This window comes from Perca fluviatilis, chromosome 10 (assembly GCF_010015445.1).
Source record: "Perca fluviatilis chromosome 10, GENO_Pfluv_1.0, whole genome shotgun sequence".
Lineage (NCBI taxonomy): Eukaryota > Metazoa > Chordata > Actinopteri > Perciformes > Percidae > Perca > Perca fluviatilis.
Genome location: NC_053121.1, coordinates 23184078 through 23199359, shown reverse-complemented (window position 1 = coordinate 23199359; position 15282 = coordinate 23184078). Strand labels below are relative to the sequence as shown.

At 40.4% G+C, this 15282-nt stretch overlaps 3 protein-coding genes across 5 annotated transcripts; 1 reads left to right on the top strand and 2 right to left on the bottom strand.

The window, feature by feature from the left end:
* Nucleotides 1-404: 404 nt before the first annotated feature.
* Nucleotides 405-6196, bottom strand: si:ch73-22a13.3 (inositol-trisphosphate 3-kinase A). Of its 2 annotated transcripts, none has more exons than XM_039812881.1 (8): nt 6081-6196; nt 5017-5900; nt 3598-3682; nt 2317-2530; nt 1951-2149; nt 1726-1827; nt 1042-1113; nt 405-923 (listed from the first exon to the last, which is right to left on the bottom strand). In XM_039812881.1, the coding sequence occupies exons 2-8, from the start codon at nt 5839-5841 to the stop codon at nt 672-674; spliced, it is 1749 nt and encodes a 582-aa protein (XP_039668815.1). In that variant the 5' UTR covers nt 5842-5900; nt 6081-6196; the 3' UTR covers nt 405-671. The 2 variants fall into 2 exon arrangements, with proteins under 2 accessions (XP_039668815.1, XP_039668814.1); XM_039812880.1 differs by having other exon boundaries at nt 6086-6196.
* A 110-nt stretch (nt 6197-6306) lies between these two features.
* LOC120566426 (seipin-like) lies at nt 6307-11324 on the bottom strand. Of its 2 annotated transcripts, XM_039812883.1 has the most exons (11): nt 11179-11324; nt 9969-10060; nt 9523-9778; nt 9333-9411; nt 9096-9239; nt 8954-8989; nt 8104-8238; nt 7901-7998; nt 7195-7324; nt 6998-7070; nt 6307-6911 (listed from the first exon to the last, which is right to left on the bottom strand). In XM_039812883.1, exons 3-11 carry the CDS (start codon nt 9771-9773, stop codon nt 6841-6843), a joined length of 1017 nt encoding a protein of 338 aa, XP_039668817.1. In that variant the 5' UTR covers nt 9774-9778; nt 9969-10060; nt 11179-11324; the 3' UTR covers nt 6307-6840. The 2 variants fall into 2 exon arrangements, with proteins under 2 accessions (XP_039668817.1, XP_039668818.1); XM_039812884.1 differs by lacking the exon at nt 8954-8989.
* Nucleotides 11325-12301: 977 nt separating this feature from the next.
* Nucleotides 12302-15168, top strand: rnaseh2c (ribonuclease H2, subunit C). Its single transcript, XM_039812887.1, has 5 exons — nt 12302-12410; nt 12946-13100; nt 14058-14170; nt 14345-14464; nt 14918-15168. Exons 2-5 carry the CDS (start codon nt 12947-12949, stop codon nt 14939-14941), a joined length of 411 nt encoding a protein of 136 aa, XP_039668821.1. The 5' UTR covers nt 12302-12410; nt 12946; the 3' UTR covers nt 14942-15168.
* The last annotated feature ends 114 nt before the right edge of the window (nt 15169-15282 follow it).

Genomic DNA, 15282 nt, shown 5'->3' with positions numbered 1-15282 from the left:
TCAGTATTAATGATGTGTATATTTGAAGAATGAGCAGGTAGAGGCATTCATTCATTAATTTCACTTAGCTTGGACTGTCTATGTGAAGGTGTATCATATTATACAGCCTATAAGACCAGAAAAGACACATTTCAGCTGCATCATATGAAAATAATTCAAATCCCTAATAATAATAATAATAATATCACAACAAATATTTTTACAATATATTATTTAGTTTCTTTGTATGGTTAGTCGTTTTAAGATAAGACTTATAACAGGTAGAACATGAGGCTGTTCAGCCATATTTGCATGTTTGTGTGTATGATTCATTGGGTTTCCTTTGCTGCTGTAAACAAATAACTTCAGCATGTGTTGCAACACAGGCGAGATCTCTGACTTTTTACAGACCAACCCAAGGAAAATTAGTTTTTGGTCCTTTATGAATAATTTAAAAACAAAAGTAATAGAAAAAGTATATGTAACAACACACTGTTTCCACTGTTACAGTATGCACATACCAGATTACAATTAGAAGACGACCACATCACATTTCTAGGAATTTTAGCTGAATTGTATTCCCTCGTTTCTCTTCCTCAGCCTGTCCAAGTGTAACAACAGTCGTTTTGTCCACCTGATCCTGAATTTGAGTGTTGTTTAAGGGGTGTCTCCACCACAACCCTCAGTGTACTTCATGCAACACTATTTTCTTCTCCACAGCTGTCCTCCTGCTGCCAGGAGGCCACACTAATGGCCTGGCTCAGAGAAGTGATGAGCGAGGTCAGACCAATGAGGTAGCCGTCCTCTCTGCTCCCTTCGGCCCACGGGATGTTATGTCGGAGCTCGCTCGTGTCAGGCACCGGGGTCGTCTTCCCAAAGTCTATCATCCACACGCTGGCCTTGTTGCTGTGGTCGTGGACAAAGAGAAGCGAGCTGCCAATCACCTAATAAGGTCAAATATAGATAATAATATGAGCAAAAAGACCCATGGGCTCACAGTAGTTTAAATATTATTTAAACTTTTAATTTAACAAGGGAAGATTTGTCTCTATGTAAACCAACCTCATGGGTTCTGAAAAATAGTGAATTCTTCAGTGCATCACTCAGGGCCAGGAGTCTGGAGTGGTACGCTTTCTGAGAACACAAATAGGGAGAGTTGTGGTTTAGCAATAGCAGCAGCAATTAGTACACACATCACAGGGTAAATTATGTAATGTTATATACAGAGTAGAATGGGCGTCATATAAAGAAATAACAGGAAGTCAGTATAGCAAAGATTTGGGAAGTTGAGAAAATTTGTGGAATGATAACTTTTTTTTTTTTTCTTCTTCTAGTTCAATGTAATTTTATTTCCATAAATGCTTGTTGTTGGTTTAGTTTTTTTTAAATTTAATCTTCATTAAAAACATTTAAAGACAATGCCCGTGTGGAGGGTTGAGGTACTTTTGTGATAACTGTCTTTAGATATGCAAGGCAGTCATCGGTGCATTGATTATGTATTGGAGGCTGAATATGGTTGGCCACGTCTTCACTCACAGGGTGGCAATTGGAGAAACTACAAACATCAAATTTTTATTAGATTTCAGTTTTTGAGGCTGTTTTTATTAGGTTTAATCATTACTTTTCAGTGCTTTTGTTCTAATTGGTTTTTGCTAGCTAATCAAAATATGATTTAGGATTAAGGACATATTTTCTAAAGGAAGGGTAGTGTAATGTAACTGTCCATTCATAATGGACAGAACTGACCAGGATGTCCAGCTGACTCCTGGTGAAGTAGAGCAATGCCTCCGTGACCTGAGCTAAAGTCAGAATTTTCCTGAAGTCCCGTTGGACACTGCCGTCCTCCATCTGACTCACAGAGAAGAAACACAGCAGCACAGACATGGCACATTTGAAAACTTGTGGAGAATTAAACAGATCAGGTCAATAGGTAACGAGTTGTGCAGTGATTTTACTGGCCTTTACTCCTACCATGATGCCCTCTATCCTGAAGCCCAGCATGGACGTAGAACTGGTTGTATCCCTCCACTGAAGATATCGACACTTGGTCACCCCTTTCTGTGCGTGTTCCTCTGCCGACAGAGCGGTTGGGTCTATTTTCATCATCTTTTGGTACATGTCACTCCGCAGAGTGGACTTAGCTGTGATCAGTTCCTCCTCCTGGTATGTCCTGAGAAGGAAACTCTCATGTTGTACATAAAAACATACAGATTGTACCACTCAGTCCCTCATCTAATCGTAGTACACTTATTTCTACAATGTAGTAAATAAGTATATAAGCCTGCCAGACTAGTCTGGTCACCTCTGGTCAAAAGAAAAAAATATTCTGAAACCTACCTGACTCCCATCTTGCAGTCCATGATGACAGGTCTCCTCAGGCCGCTCAGTAGGTCCTCCAGGCGGATGTAGCAGTGCTCCCCCCTGGTGACTAAGCCATGGTACTGCGGGACAAAGGGTCTCAGCAGGTCTGTCATCAGGCTGTCCAAGCACTTTGCCTCCTCTTCACTGTACAGTTTCAACACCTCCCCTCCCTCACTCAGCTGGAAGTTACCTGGGGACGGCAGTAACCAGCAAGGCAGGGACAACGGGTAGAATTATTAGCTATCTACATGTTTAATCAAACAAGAAGGCAGAATGTATGGATATCATCATTTGTTGTGTGATTTCCTGTCTAAATTAATCAGGTTATTCAGGTCTACATGTAGTCTTCTATGAATCACCGAATCAAATCAAAGTATATGGTGGCCAAACTAAAACAAAGACCTGTTTCTTAGTTCCTGAAAGCTCACATTCTGGAGATAAGAAGGTTATATAACATGTGAGCCATGTCATTTGTTACAAGGATTTGGGCAAAGTATAATCCTTTTTGACCACTCGAAAATAAATAGAAATGGTCAGAAATCCCTCAAAATTACCACAATGAGAGACCATGACCTTGAGGAACACCACAGAAAAATTTGTGCTGCGTTTGGATGTAGAGCACTTCTGTTCTGGAAACTGCTCAGAAACCCATTTATTGTCTATAAACCTATGGAAGCCATACATCCTCTGAATGCCATTAGATCTCTAGTTTGTGGTTGTAAAGTTTAACGAGGCTGTGAGAGGTCACAATAGGTCATTTTATACTGTGAGGTCAAGTAAAATAAAAAAAAAGGGTTCACTACAATGGAATGGCTACTATGGGGACTAACATCATCCCACATGAATACAATTGGGCTCAATGAATCCAAAAGAGTCTCAGCCTTTAAGTCATACCCAATGAATGCATCTCCAAGACTGTTAGGGAGCCCAGTATGCATAAATATTCAAATTCACCATTTTAGAATAGGTGAAAACACATTTCTTTACTCCATGGTTTTTGCCTCAAACTGCAAACTCTCTAAGGGTTAACACTGGTCTGCCACGCCAGGCCAATCAGCTGGCTAAGCCACCAGGAATTCCCCATGGATGTATAAAAAGGAATTCCCCCGGTGCTTCAGGTGGCCAGTCTGGGCCTGATGTAAACTGTATCCAGTATGCAGTAGTGTAGAGATACACAGTATACGTGAATGTACTTCATCCTCTCATGTCTATAGAAGTTTCTGAGTGCTTGTATGTGTCTGTTTTAGGTGAACATGCCTTGATGTCCAGCGAGCTGGACCCAGGAGCTCTGTCGCCGCAGCGACCAGTGCATCATGGTCAGGTAGGTTTTCCAGGAGCGGCTCTGAGGCACAAAAGAAGAGCAGATCATGTGAATGTCTTGTGGAACCTATCCCAGTATGCATTGCTTTTCAAGAGGCAGAATACATCTTTGACAAGACAACAACTGTAAAGCTTACAGAGAAACCCATTCACCTGCAGGCTATTCAGAATGCACCTAAACCTGAATGTCTGCATGCATGCAAATGGAAGGCCCCAGTCAGCAAGCAGGGTTGAACTGTGAGATGACAGTGCTTAGCAACTGTGCCGACATGACCTATTATACTTATGGACCTCGTTAGTAAGCAAATGCTCAGAAGTGGGGTTCCCATGTTTGGGGAGTCCTGTGTGATTTTTTTGTGTGCAAAAAAACACATTTCCAGTCAGCAGGCATTTTTTCATAGCAGATATTTTTAATTGTCACTAACAACATTAACACTGGCTCTGTTCAATTCAGGTGTCCCAGGAAGCCATAACATTGAGACAGCATGCACAATACCAGTTGACCCCAAAGCTGAAACAGCTAAATGGAATGCAACCATCATTCATTTCATCATTTACACCAGTGATTTCCTCATGAAAAAGTCTCAAGGCCATTTCTTTGGACAAAATCTTATCATTAACCCCCTTTTGAAAATACATCTCTGATTGAGAGACATTTGCTGGGGCACATTATACATTATAAACACCTCTCAGGTCCTCTGTTATGAGCATCAGTGTGTTTAGTGTTTTCAAACAGCGCATACCTCAACAGTTATGATCTGTTTTGTATATACACAAAACAGCTGCCACCAGACACAGGCATAACCATTGAAAAAAACAAAAAAACAAGCAATAGTAGTCCTGAGCATGCTCAGTAGAAGCACTGTTACAAAGTAGTACGTAGTTTGAAGAAAATGTCTATATATTTCAAAACTTAATCCTTCAAATAGTAGATGTTAGCATCCTAAATGTTGCCATTTTGGTCACAAAGACGAAATGCTTTGAAGATGCTTATTTCTCATTCTTTTGTAGCGCTCTTTTATTCAGTCCCAAAATTGAGACTGCACTGAGAAAGTAACTGCACTGTTACCTAGCCCTCCTCCCGCTGTCTGCTCCCCTCTCCTCTCATATCTGTAGCAGCAGCAGCAGCAGTCAGACATGCAAACACCATTCAAATCTGACCTTGTCAAAGTCCTCTTTCAAGCCCATGCAAATCACCAGGACCACAGGTGCAAAGAACAGCTGAGAAAAATAGTTTTAGTAAGACTCTTCCATGGAAAACCAGAGCAGCCAGATGCACACGCGTGATACCTGCCAGTGCATAAACTGGGATAGCAATGAAAAATGTAGTTTCAAACCTAATCTGTCTATTCTCACCTTCCTGAACGACCTCCTCTTTGAGTCAACATCCTCTCCTTCGCTGAAAACCTCATCGCTCTCTGCTGATGAGAGGCTGATGGAGGAGCAGGAGGAGGTGGAGGAGTGCAAAAGCTTAGAGAGGATTGGATGTGGGGATGACCACTGATGTGTTGTGGAGCCCTCGGCCTCTTCATCGTTCCCCTCTGGGGTCTTCCCGCTCCCCTCGCTCTCTCCTTCTGCTGCTGAAACGGGGGATCTCGTCATCTCTTCATCCTCTTCTTCTTTTCTTTCTATCTCAAAACTGGAGTTTTTACCTCTCCAGTGTTTCCACTCACTGTTTAAGGCCCCTTCCCTTTCCTCATCCTCAGGCTCCCTCTCTCTTCCAGTCTCTTCTACCCTTCTTTTCCCGCTCCACCTTGCCCTCTCCCATCCGTCTTCATCAACTTCATAGCTCCCACCTAGCCTCTCCTTCCTCCTCATCCTCCATTTTGCCTTCACCTTATCCCTTGCACATCTTGCGTTCAATTCAAAGTTCTCTTTTCTTTCCGTGCCTTGAACGACATCATTCTTGTCTTCCCTCATTTCCCTTGATTCTGAATTGAGCTCATTGTCCTCACCGAGTCCACCTATACACTGACTGTAAGGGGGGAAACTTTTTGTGGACTCGAGTCTGGGTCTGGATCTCACTTTGACCGCCTTACAGCTGCTGGAACGGACTTCACTGAATGTCAGATGTTGGTGTGTCTCATCTGATAGTCTGACAGTGAAGTCATTATCCATAGTTTGCCTGTTCTCTGTCTCCATCTCCATCCCCTCGATGTGGCTATCATCAGTCATGTCCATCTTCGAGTCCAGTGTGTGAGCGTAGGTAGTGAATCTAGTCCATGAGCTCAACACATGAGCTTGTACAAAACGTGCAAAAAGGGAAATGTTTACAAGAGATACACAGTTTTAAATATGTTTGAGAAAATGAAGTTACTCTAAAGTCTAAAGGGCACTCTAACACAGCCTCAGCAATATGTCTAAGCTTTCTTCAAATGACACAATATAATACTACAAATGACCACATCTGTCTAACTTACCTTACCTTAGCTGTGTCCTCCACCTGTTGTTAGAAAGGTCTGTGCCTGTCAGTGAGCTACATCCCTCTCTCATTCTCCCTGCTGGTGCCATATTTTGCATGCAGTGATGTCATAAAGTTTACAAAACTTCATCCAAAGCCAAGAGGACATCCAGCAATGACGCATGACACTGTGTCAGAAAGCAGGGTGGAAATAGAGTAAGGTGTCCTCCCACCAAATATCAGTGTGTTTTTTAAAGGTTTTATTGCAACAGTTTAACAGAATTATACTTTGCAGCCAAGTAATACACATTTTGGCTTCAAACTCAATCAATTTAAGATATTTGTGTATGGTAGAAAGAGACACACTTGCACATTTTAATCAATGTACCAAACTGGTTTAAGCATTTAAAGTAACAGTTAAGCCAGCATTATAGTATGAAAACAGTATGAGAAGAAGAATTTTGAAGACATTGCTAGCAAGTAGTTCTAAGAATAGGGACTTTGCACAAAATAAATCATAGGGTCCTAACATTACTGTAAAGCAGCACAGAGGACATAATGTAAGAGCAAAACGATTGACAACTCAAACAGAGGTGTGTGGGTGTTTTCTGAGTCATTTTCAACCACGTATCTCTCTTAAATCTTCATCCTTACAGCTTGTTATCACTCTCTACACTTTATCCCTCTCCTTTACTGTAATAATGGCCTCAGGCTGCCTCTGATTCATTTGAATCTACTAGTGAATCTGTCTGTTTCTGCACCTCTGTGTTGTCGCCGAATTACAGATGGGTCCTCTCCTGGCTCAGATTTGTGGGGGTCATCTGGAGGGGACCCATCAGCTCTGCAGTACCTATCAAGGCATTTATTCTTGCAGTCAGTGAGTGATGCAAATAACTTGAAATAACAATGAAATTCTCTGTGCCTGTGTTTTTGTACCTGCAGCAGCATCCTCATGCTGGTTGTTGTTCAAGTTCCTGTCCCTATTTGACAGCAGTCCATCTGTTCTGAGCTGTGAGCAAGGAGGAAAACAAGCACTCAGAGACACCTGAGAAGTATCTGGTAATATGTGTGCAGCCCTGCAGCAGCTGCTGTTAAATATTGTCTGCAGTAATGGGCCTTTTGTCTCCTCTCACCTGCTCTGCTCCCAAATCGACTCTGAACAGCAGCCTCACGTAGCTGAGGACGAAGAGGAGACTGAGGAAGATGAAGTTACTGGACACTCCCACCAGGGCTGATAGGAGAGGGAAGTTGAACAACAAGTGTCTGACATAGAAAAAACAAACAAAGAAAACCATCATTACTTTAATTATGATGTGATGCTAAAAAGGCTGCTGTTCCCACTTTCTGTCTCAGTTGGACTTCTACGCCAGCCGGTTATTTACAATATAGGCTAATTTCCTTCAGAAGCCCATGGAGAAAACATCTGAAAATGTTGCATTTACTCCACTGTGGGCTGTAAGTGTAGGTGGAGGTGGAGTGAGTTTTTCCAGAGAAGAAACGTGTCTTGTGATTCCAGTCATTGAGTTCTGGTCTTATTAGGCTGCTGTCGGTGGAGAAATGTATGTCTTCCTCTCCTGTGACAAATTTTCTGTGTCAGTGTTACAGTAAAATAACAAGGCCCTTACTCTTTTGAAATAGATGTCTAACTCATTCTCTTGAGAGTACAAATATCTCAACATGTAATATTGTAGAAATCTGGACAACTGATTACAGAAAGATTGCAGCCTCACTTTCTGCTGTAGGTTTAAAGAATATGGATTTCTTTCTTGTTTCATCATCAGATATACTGTATGTATGCTACTTCCAGATCTATTATAAAGCATGGCATACACATCTTACCTTATACCAGTGAAGTGAGCATGAATATAGAGCTGAGATGAGTAGATCTGCACCTTGTTGGACATGATCTCAATGACAGCTGTGACCGAGGGGGCATACTGTGCACATGAAGACAAACATATCAGACTAAATACAAAATACCTGCTTGCTGTTTAAGCAGGCTGACACATGCTAACACACTCACAAAGCAGTGCACGACTTACAGGGTCGTCGGTGTAGTCTGAGAAGAGCTCCACCTGCAGCACTTGTTCCTGCTCAGCGACTCCGGTCAGAAAGGCCGGGAGGAACAGCAGCGTTTTGAGGTTCATCAGCAGGTCTGAATGGTATCGCAGCATGCTCTGGCCACAGCAGGACAACAAAGTCAACCAGACATACACACCCGGCCGGGCAACACAACCTAAAAGATGTCATATCCCCAGAAGATGTTTTCAGTGATGTCATGATGAATATTTAGGAAAGGGTGATTGATGTTGTCATGGATGCAAAAGCTTTACCATCTGTATAACTCAATGATTTGGTTGTGTGCTCAGTTTAATGACAAAAGCTGATCTCAGTGGACTCCCCTGAGTGTTAGGAAGTGCAATACAGTAAGCAAAGTTCCGCTTTTGTTTAAACTAAAACATTTCTTTTTGTTTTGACTCAGTTCTAGGGTAAGTTTTGAGGCTCTACTTTGTAGCAGTGGATTGGACTGAAAGTTGTTTTAAATTGACAATTTTGTAAGGCTGATTAGTATATACAATATTCAAAACATAATTTATTGCAGAAACATCCCAAAATACAGCCTCAAAAGTACCTTATCAACCCCTTTGATGTTTTTCTCAGTGTTTCATAAAGTAAGTTAATGATGACATCCCCTACACATCTAACTTGAAGATCTTTACTCCCACCGTGTGTTTGTTGTGTCAGTCATTAGTTCACATGTTCATCCTGTCATCTCAAGCACTGAGATCACCTTTGGTTACAGTGGAGCTCTGCAGCAAGCATAAGCAGCCCTAATCTGGCTCCGACCATGCTGTGTGATTAAAAGCTATTGTACGTCAGCGCTGTACTCACAAAGCGAGAGCTGGAGGCGGACAGCAGTGGTCTTGCCTGAGAAACACACAGCAATGCAACCATGAATCACTGGAGTTAGCATGAAGCACTATTTGATTGTACACGTGGCCACACATGGGAGCTGAAGAAATCAACAACTCACAGAGCGAGCAGAGGAGGCAACTTGCCCTCCGTCCCGAGAGAAACAAGTTGTCTTGATCATGAACATCCCCAGCTCCTGGTTGGTGGGAGAATCAGGCATCTCCAGCTGCAGAGACATCCGATAGGCCTGGCCAAATGTCAGCACCTGAATTTACATTTTAAAGAGATTACACTCCTGGGAATAGAGATACATACAGTAGATATGCCTATAGATGCAAATACACACATTCATACATACATGTTTCTTATTTCTCATCAGAGAGACGTTGGCCACTGGATAAGAGCACAAAAAAGAGGCAGGAGATTCACAGTCTGCCCTGCAGACAAAAATGTGAACGACTGAGTAAAGGAAAAGCAAACACACAGAAGCTACATTCTTTTGTTTTTCTGATGCAACTGGAGAGGACTTATAGAGGACATATACACACCTGTAGTAATAGTGCACAGGCGAGGAAAAAGCCGCCTTGGGCATGTAAGAGTAGTAGAAGCTGCCGTATAAAAAGGCAGCGATCCAGAGGAGCAGGACGACAATAGAGAACACAATAAAGCCCTGTATAACTCTCTGACGGGTACGTGACATCACCATGACGAAGGAATCCCGGAACCCTAGCAACATCTGACCAATGAGGACTGAAAGTTCTCCATCATCTCCTGGACGCAAATGACTTCCTTGATCCATGAAATCTAAACATGAATAAACAATATAGTAAAGAGAACCTTTTGAAAAGCAGATTAGGACAGGGCTTACCAGGAACAGCTGAACAAACACTGATATAAAGACAACATTAAATAAAAAACTCCGAAAGGTGAATGCAACCACATTACAAGCATGTTTTAAAAGGTGAGCGTAAAGAAGTAATGGAAAGGATCATACTGTCTTAGTTTGGCAAAGGTCTAGAGTCTCTGTCGTTGAAATGTCTTGAATGTCGTCTGAAATGTTATCTGGTTCTTGTGGTCAACATTTCCCTGTAAAAAAGAGAGAGATAGATCAAGCATTGTCTGTTTAACGTCATCAAAAAGTGTGGATGATGATATTATGATCTCATGAAGCCTGAGACACAAGCACCACTTTGACAGTACTGAGAGCTGTGAAACCACTGAGTCCAATCTCAGTCGCAAGCAGAGGCCTTTCACATCAGATGACTCAAACAAACTGTGTCAACAGTCAACTGCCACTCTGACTGTATTACATGTATCTAGAAGCAAAGAAGCAACTACGAAATGTGTATCAGTTTGTTGTGACACAATATGTATGTGTAATATTGTTAGTGAATTCATGATATATTTATTAGTATCCCTCAGTGGACATCACGTGTCTGTAAAATGAAGCTGTTTATTTTCTAAAGTTCAGTGATGGAATATAACATTAGTAAGTACATGTTTTTACTTGAGTCTTTTCTTTTCATGTCACTTTCTACTTTTACTCCGATACATTTCAGAGGGAAATATTGTATTGTACTTTATTTCAATATTTGACAAATTAAGACTTTTGCATACAAAATATATGAAACAATTAGTTGATTAATCAATTAGTCCATTGACAAAAAACTAATTTGCAATTATTTTCATATTCGTCAAAAACATTCATGGTTCCATCTTCACAAATATGAAGATGTGCTGGTTTTCCTTTTTATACATTTAAATAATTTTGAGTTTTTGACTATTTGTTGGACACAACAAGCATTGTGAAGGTGTCACAGTGGCCATCTGTCTGCATTGAGTATTTTAATTTTCCTGATTATACTTACCTACAATTTTCAATGAGGGACTTTGAGTATTTTACAGTGTGGTATTAGTACTTGTCCTTAAGTAAATGATATGAATATTTCATCCGACACTGCTAAAGTTTTAATATTTAATAATTGAAAGAGGAAGGGAGTTGCAACTTGCTCAACACAATGAATCATTATTGAAAACTGACATGAAGATTTTCAGATCAAAAGTTATGCTGCCAAGGATTATAGTGTGTGGATAAAGCTCCAAATCAGAACTTAGTTTTTTTCTATTGAAACATCCATGTAGTATCCAACAGCAAACATGCCTGCCACAGTACTCTGTCTTGTTATAAAAAACAAAAATCTTACCTTTAGTTTTTTCTGGCCAACTGTTAGGAAATCACTTCTCCTTTCCCTGAAGTCTATTTCTCCACAGCTTGACACTGTCTGGATGAAATGTTGTGAACAGAACCTCCCCAATAACTTTAGCTGCTTAAAGCTGCCTTTGGACAGGGTTTAGTCCATCCCACATGAAGAGAGATGCTGCTGCCAACTGGAACAGAGTTCTTAGTGTTGATCATGACCCTGACAACAGGGCCGAGGCTGGAGAACTAGAGTTTATATTAGAACTATACTTTATCCTACTGTAGCCCCATTATATAGTTTAGATTAAGGTGACGAAAATGGAACAACATTACAGCAAATCAAGTGTACTGTTGTGATATCATCACTCCCTGTAAGAATATACTTTGTAATAGGACTGCTTGGTTATTATTTTGTTTTGGCATTTGTTAAAAACAGATTGATACATTGCCTCTACAATGTTGGATGATAATTTGACCTCATGGGCAACCCATCTTGTGACTTTATTCATTCCTTGTATTATTGCACATCTAAACCTAAATGCCAAAAATGTTCATGTGTTTGTGCAAAGGTATCTGAATTGAATATACACCCAACTGCAGTTTACTTGTAAATTCCTTGGTCTTACAATGTTCTGCTAGCAAAGTAAAATGGACTGTTTTAAGAGGTGGTATCACATAGTAAACATCTGGATCTGGTGACCCTGCATTGTATTTAGAGAGTCTTCATTCTAAATTGCCAAAAGATTCCCAATTACCTGATAGGATCTTAAAATTCATGTAGCTACTGTACAATAACCTATGCGGTATTTAGTATATTAAAAACATGAAATATTTAATAACATTAGGAAATGATGACCGTGACCAGTGAATTGAATGGACGGGTGGAAGGAAGTGCAGATACGAATGTTTTGTGACCAATCATTTATTACACTTTGATAGATATACATAGCCTACAGGTTGTTGTATCTTTAAAAAGTTCACAAAAGATAATTAAGTACAAGCCGGAGAAAAATAAAGAATAGAGGGAACAAAACATCGAACGGCAGAAAAAGTAAAAGAATAAAATGATCTCTCACCAAGAGGGGGAGACATCCTCTGGCGAAGCAGAAAAAAACCGCCAAAATATCTTGCAGCGTAGAAGAAGACGCTTTCGTCCAATCACACGCAGCGACTGGCGCTAACCGGAAAAGGTCCAGTTTTTTAGTTTCGCATAAACGTTTGGAAGACTGCTGAAAGGTGATGTTGGAGTTATGTTTCTCAAATCAACATTTAAATTCCAATAAATATTAATAATGTTTAAGAGGAGCCGATAAAACCCGCTAATATGACAATCTTTAATAGAGGGGGCATGCTGTTTATTTTAGGGAAAGTCTGCACTGGTGGTTGTCAGAGCTCCCAAACATCACCAAACCAAGCAGTCATTAACCAGTGAACAACTTCTGATACAATTATTTTTCCTTAAAAAAACATGTCAAAGAAGCTTTCAGAAAATTGCATTCATTATACATATTGACAAACTGTCTGTACTGTAATTAATTACAGTTAGTACGATCACATTAAAGGACAGGGTTATACCTAACACACACATGCAGTTATTAAATTATAGTTAACGTTATTCTGATTGGAAAAATTAATACTTCTCTCAGCGGATAATTCAGGGACAACCGTTATATCTCTCAAATCACAGCAAGACACTTTAGGTTCAAATAGAATACAAGAGTGTAATTTGTTGTTATTCATGTGTTTGTCCTCTTCTGTCTTCTGGTTGCAGGATGTCTTGTAACACCAGTGTTACTCGTGTTGACGTGTCGTCTGTGGGCCAGGCACAGCGAGCTCCAGTCCACCTCCTGCCCTGTGAGATTGAACACAACGGGCCGGCCCAGGTCTCGCAGTACCTCACTGCTACCACGAAAGACTGCAAACTAGGTACACTCAACAGAGGTTCGCCTCTACCAATAAACTAACTAGGGGTGGGGGAAAAAATCGATACAGCATAGTATCGCAATATTTTCCGTGGCAATACAGTATCGATACACAGACGCCAAGTATCGATCTTTTATTATATATACGTGTTGGTCAGTTTGTCTGCTTGACGATCCCAGTTGCGCTTAACAGAAAACAGTGGTGGAGAAAAAAATAAAAATAAAAAAATAATCTCACAAATTATCAATGTTGTAGTAGTTTTAGTTTCAGGAGAGCAGGAAAGTCATTAGGTTCTCAAACGCTTTATGGTGACCATGTTTTAATTGGACAGATTTACATTAGTCTCGCATTGCCCAGACCTGTATCTCCACAGAGCTGTTGGAGTAAGGTCTGGCCCCTCCACACATACATTCCTGGATAGGACAACAAAAAATAATTTTTTTTAACCAGGCCTGCCTTGTTGCATGATCCAATTCTTTTCCAAAAGCCATTTTCAGCATGTATCTTGTTAGCTCAACGTTTGTTGTTGTTTCCCAAAGCGAACAGAGTTTGGCGATTATCCAGTAAATTAAATGTCGTTGATCCAGACTACAACATGACAAGCTTACACTGGTTATGAGCCATTTTATGCTTGTAACAAATGGTCCAAATATGGGACATTTAAATGGGGAATAATATCCAGCTGTTTGACCCGACCAAGATTTTTGTGCTAATTATGACCTGTTCTTTAGTTCGGAAAGATCCCAAGTCAGGATGGGTGTTTGTTCCACCATAATCATCATGATAAGAGAAAGGATATGTTATGTTTTCTTTACAAATAAATCAAAACAGCATTACCATGACACATGTGTAATCCACAGATTTCAAAAGGTGTATCTCATATTTTATCCCACAGTAATTTTTAATGGGCGGTAAAACCGTCTCTAACAACAATGCTTTTGTGCATTTTTCTTATTACAGAGAAGACAGTGTCATTCAGAGGGCGTGGGTTGAAGGGACAGGAGCTCAGCTGTCCACAGGGCTACACCGGCTTGGTGCTGAAAGAGATCAACAAGCCTGGTTCTGACCAAGAGGTAAACATCACTGATGTCATCTTTCACGTCACAAAAACTATCCAGCTGACCAGCAGGCTGAGTCAGTCAAATATGAGGCAAAGCACTGACCGCACGGGGCATTATTTAGATTTTTGTGTGGGTGCGTTTTCTTTTTACTATGTCTACATAATGGTAAATTATGTTTGTGTCCAGGACAGGACAGTGAAGGTATCCTCAGTGTTTGACAAGCTGACTTACTGGAACCTGGAGACGCCTCCGAATTCTGACGATACAGTTGTGATGGCGATGGATTGGCCAGAGTTGGCTGAGGCAGTGAGTTCCTTTGTTGTGTGGCTGACTTTAAAAGGCTGTTAAATCTAAGACAAGACTAACCTGCGTCACACAGTAATTGTTTTTCAGTTTAATCACTTTAAACATGTCAAATTATCAGCGGCTTGTCATATTAAACAGGATTAAAGTGCCAGCTCTTTTTTCTTCATTCTGTGTTCCAGAGAGGGCTCCATACTTAAGTACATTTTATTAGTCTGTAGAAACAGTTGTTTCTACAGACTAATAACTGTTTGTTTGTGTTGTGACTCCTTTTTTTATTGTTTCTCATCAGATTAACAAATACTGTCAAAATTGACAAAAGCAGCTACATTGACCAGACTATTTCAATAATATATAATTTGGTCCCAACCAAATGATATGACACAGACAGATTTGTAAGTGGATGCTGATTTAATAATGTAATAAAAACCAAACTGATATTTTGTCTCTTCACAGATCCACGGGCCAGTGGAAGACTGAAGATAGGGGCCAAAACTTCTGCTCAGAGGGGGCAGGTTGGTGTCACCTCAACGTCTTAGGAAAATCAAATATTATACAGTTTGCTAGTAACTGGCTATAGCAAGTGAAAGAAATGCTAACAAGTTTAGTGTTACAATTGCAGAGTAATAAGCTACAGACTTAATGTTTATATTTTTTTATGATAAGTTCTTTTGTAATAAATTGAAATAAAAAGATAACTGACTGAACAACCTGTGTGATTATGTGATTCACTGAAACAACATGTCCACATTGTTTCTACTGAACAGTGTTTATTCACAAGGTAACATTTAGATTTTGCACACTGGCTACCATGAAACCCT

Excerpts from the sequence above, each read along its gene's own strand:
- si:ch73-22a13.3 (XM_039812881.1), bottom strand. The coding sequence starts at position 5,841 with ATGGACATGACTGATGATAGCCACATCGAGGGGATGGAGATGGAGACA. Across the intron at positions 2,531-3,597 it reads CCAGCTCGCTGGACATCAAG|GTAACTTCCAGCTGAGTGAG; the intron begins GCATGTTCACCT and ends TGCCGTCCCCAG. Across the intron at positions 1,114-1,725 it reads GGAGTCAGCTGGACATCCTG|AAAGCGTACCACTCCAGACT; the intron begins GTCAGTTCTGTC and ends TTGTGTTCTCAG.
- LOC120566426 (XM_039812883.1), bottom strand. The coding sequence starts at position 9,773 with ATGGATCAAGGAAGTCATTTGCGTCCAGGAGATGATGGAGAACTTTCA. Across the intron at positions 9,240-9,332 it reads TGATGAGAAATAAGAAACAT|GTGCTGACATTTGGCCAGGC; the intron begins GTATGTATGAAT and ends ATGTAAATTCAG. Across the intron at positions 7,071-7,194 it reads TCGATTTGGGAGCAGAGCAG|CTCAGAACAGATGGACTGCT; the intron begins GTGAGAGGAGAC and ends CCTTGCTCACAG.
- rnaseh2c (XM_039812887.1), top strand. The coding sequence starts at position 12,947 with ATGTCTTGTAACACCAGTGTTACTCGTGTTGACGTGTCGTCTGTGGGC. Across the intron at positions 14,171-14,344 it reads AGCCTGGTTCTGACCAAGAG|GACAGGACAGTGAAGGTATC; the intron begins GTAAACATCACT and ends GTTTGTGTCCAG. Across the intron at positions 14,465-14,917 it reads GGCCAGAGTTGGCTGAGGCA|ATCCACGGGCCAGTGGAAGA; the intron begins GTGAGTTCCTTT and ends GTCTCTTCACAG.